This window comes from Brassica napus, chromosome C9 (genome assembly GCF_020379485.1).
Source record: "Brassica napus cultivar Da-Ae chromosome C9, Da-Ae, whole genome shotgun sequence".
NCBI lineage: Eukaryota > Viridiplantae > Streptophyta > Magnoliopsida > Brassicales > Brassicaceae > Brassica > Brassica napus.
This window is the reverse complement of record NC_063452.1, coordinates 11,594,753-11,597,445: the sequence shown is the minus strand read 5'-3', so window position 1 is coordinate 11,597,445 and position 2,693 is coordinate 11,594,753. Positions and strand designations below refer to the sequence as shown.

General features: G+C 36.7%; 1 protein-coding gene across 1 annotated transcript; it reads right to left on the bottom strand.

Annotated features, from left to right (window-relative positions):
* Window positions 1–1,419: 1,419 nt before the first annotated feature.
* Window positions 1,420–2,693, bottom strand: LOC125593400. Its single transcript, XM_048769975.1, has 2 exons — window positions 2,402–2,693; window positions 1,420–2,148 (listed from the first exon to the last, which is right to left on the bottom strand). The coding sequence occupies exons 1-2, from the start codon at window positions 2,634–2,636 to the stop codon at window positions 1,574–1,576; spliced, it is 810 nt and encodes a 269-aa protein (XP_048625932.1). The 5' UTR covers window positions 2,637–2,693; the 3' UTR covers window positions 1,420–1,573.

Sequence of the window (2,693 nt, the reverse complement as noted above, 5' to 3'; positions counted from 1 at the left end):
GCTGGCTGAGGTTCACTAGTACTACCATGTTCATAATCAGTTTCCCCATGATGATACCAAATTTTGTAACTTCGTGTAAACCCACTCAAATATAGATGAGTCCAAACATCCCACTCTTTAATAACCTTTCTATTTTTACAATTAGAGCAAGGACATCTTAACATACCTGTTTTTGCTTCCGGTTGTCGGTGAACTAACCCCATGAATTCAGTTATACCTCGTTGGTATTCTTCCGTAAGCAATCTCGTGTTCGGATCCAAATGAGGTCGATCGATCCAAGAACGAAAATAATTTGAAGAAGACATATTTTTTATGAATCAAATTCGTGTGTAAATAGAGTAAGAGGGAGGATGAAGATATGAAGTGAATGAAGAGGAAGAGGAGTGCTTGTATTTATAGTTTAAATCCTGCCGACATACCGAGGAAATTCCGACGGAATTCCGACGGACAAAACTAGTTCGTCGGAATTTCCTCGGAATTTTGTAAAATCCCCCAACGGCTCTCCAACGGCTATAATATTTCCTCGGAATTCATCGGTTTTTTCCAAGGAACACAGTTTTCCTCGGAATTTCCTCGGAATATTCCGACGGACTGTAGTTTCCTCGGAATTCCGTCGGTATATTCCGAGGAAATTCCGAGGAAACCCAATTTTGGGTTTCCTCGGAATTTCCTCGGAAATTCCTCGGTATATTCCGAGGATTTTATTTTCCGTCGGAATGCCTGTCAGAATATCGCTGTTTTCTTGTAGTGATGACTTTTTCAAAAGATAATAGAAGACCGAGCCTGCTGCTCTCTGCCTCTTTCTTCATCTATTTTTACAGTGTTTCTTTTTGAGGGACAAAGAACAACACAACTAAATAAAAATTTTAATCATTTTGAACTCAAAGCACATAATCTACATTAATACAAAGTAGGTTATATTAGGAAGAGACTATGTTTCTATTTGTAATTTAGTGTTTTGTTAAATCATAAAATCAGGTTCTCATAAAACGTATACCCAGAGCCTCTCTACTATGTGAGAGGAAAATTGCAATTACAAATGCATGTCCCAAAGAAAAACGACGATGATGGTGAACTGTATGAGCGGACAATTCACACTTCTCGAAAACTGAAGTACGATGATAGAATATGTAAAAATAAGAAATCTGAAACTTCCATCTATAGATTGATTAAAGAGTCTGGCTCCAAAAAGGTGTAATTGATGAGGGTTGAATCCGAAAGGAAACACATGAGATGTCCTTTGCAAAGAGGCGGATGTAGAGAACCGTTGCGTTTTTTACTGAAATAAGTTGATGACGTAGGATCTTATAGATGAGGAATGATCTTGTCCATTGGATTACAAAATATTGATAAACTCAACCATTAAATTTGCCTATAAAAAAGTGATTACGTCATCTTGGGTGTACTATTATATATAGATGTTTTCAGTTAACTACTTAGATGACAAGAATAAAAGTCATAATACAGTAAATAAACAGTGTTTCAAAATAGAAAAGAACATGACCATAATACTTATTTCAAATACAGTACTTTTAAAGACTTTCTATTCATTAATGAGTTACGCTTACATCAATCAATATAAATTATATAATTCTGATCCGGAACAAGATATACCCGCGAGTCGACTCGGTGGGAATCGCTCTGACACGGTTTTTCTATCAAGCGAGTTGATCTCTGAGCCAGCCAATTCTATTGACTCTCTTGACTCGGGAATCGTCGTGAGGGATCCCGTCTTGTCGAAAACGACGTAGTATTTATCCATATCTACGCCGTGACATGCCTTAAAGGGAGTGTTTGACTGTTTCTGTCTGAAGATTGACTTTACGAGTTTCTGTAGAGAGCGTGAGATCTTGTTTGATGGCTGCTTTTTTGTCGCAGACGAAGACGTGGTTTCTGACGGTGGAGGAGGAAGGTGAGGCATTGACATGGATCTAGCGGACGAAGAGATTGCGTTGTCGAGTTGACGATTGAACGAGTTGAGCTCGAACGAGTCATAGAGTGTGCTTTCGCAATCCCATACTTTCTTATTCTTCATCTTAAGAACGTTACTCTCGTCTTCTGTGTTTTGTTTCAGGTTCATCACCTTCTTACCCTTGTCTTGAGTTTCTATCCTTTTAGTATTTTCTGATCTTTGAATCGAATGTTTGTCTGTAAAATTAGATTGCTAACTCAATATGAGACAAGAAGTAATCAAGAGAGTGCTCATCAAAATAATTATATAAATGATATAGAGATATAAACTTTCACTTTAATTTCTATATTTACTAGAAAAAGGTTCATGCATGATATAGGTTATAACAAACCTAATAATCGATGTTCAAACTTAATAATTTGGAACCATATTCAATTACTTTATTGTAATTAAAAACAAAGACTGTGATGAGAAAACATAAAAACTCACAATTTCCCATCTTGATTTCCATCACATATGATGATGATGAGGATCTCGGGCTCCTAGATTGATCGTCTTTTGTCTTACCTTGTCTTAAACCCTCAATGATTTTGAGATGCCCTTTAATAGTAGTTAACTTTTGACCATTACTGGTCATCACATCATCTTTCTTTGTCTTCTTTTCATCCTCAGCTTTTGTTGCTATCTTCTTTGAGTCTGAGGCTTTTGGTTTAATTATCTCCATCTTTCTCTCTATGGTGGAACCTTATCAACCTTTTACTTTTTCTTTCGGTAGTGGTTA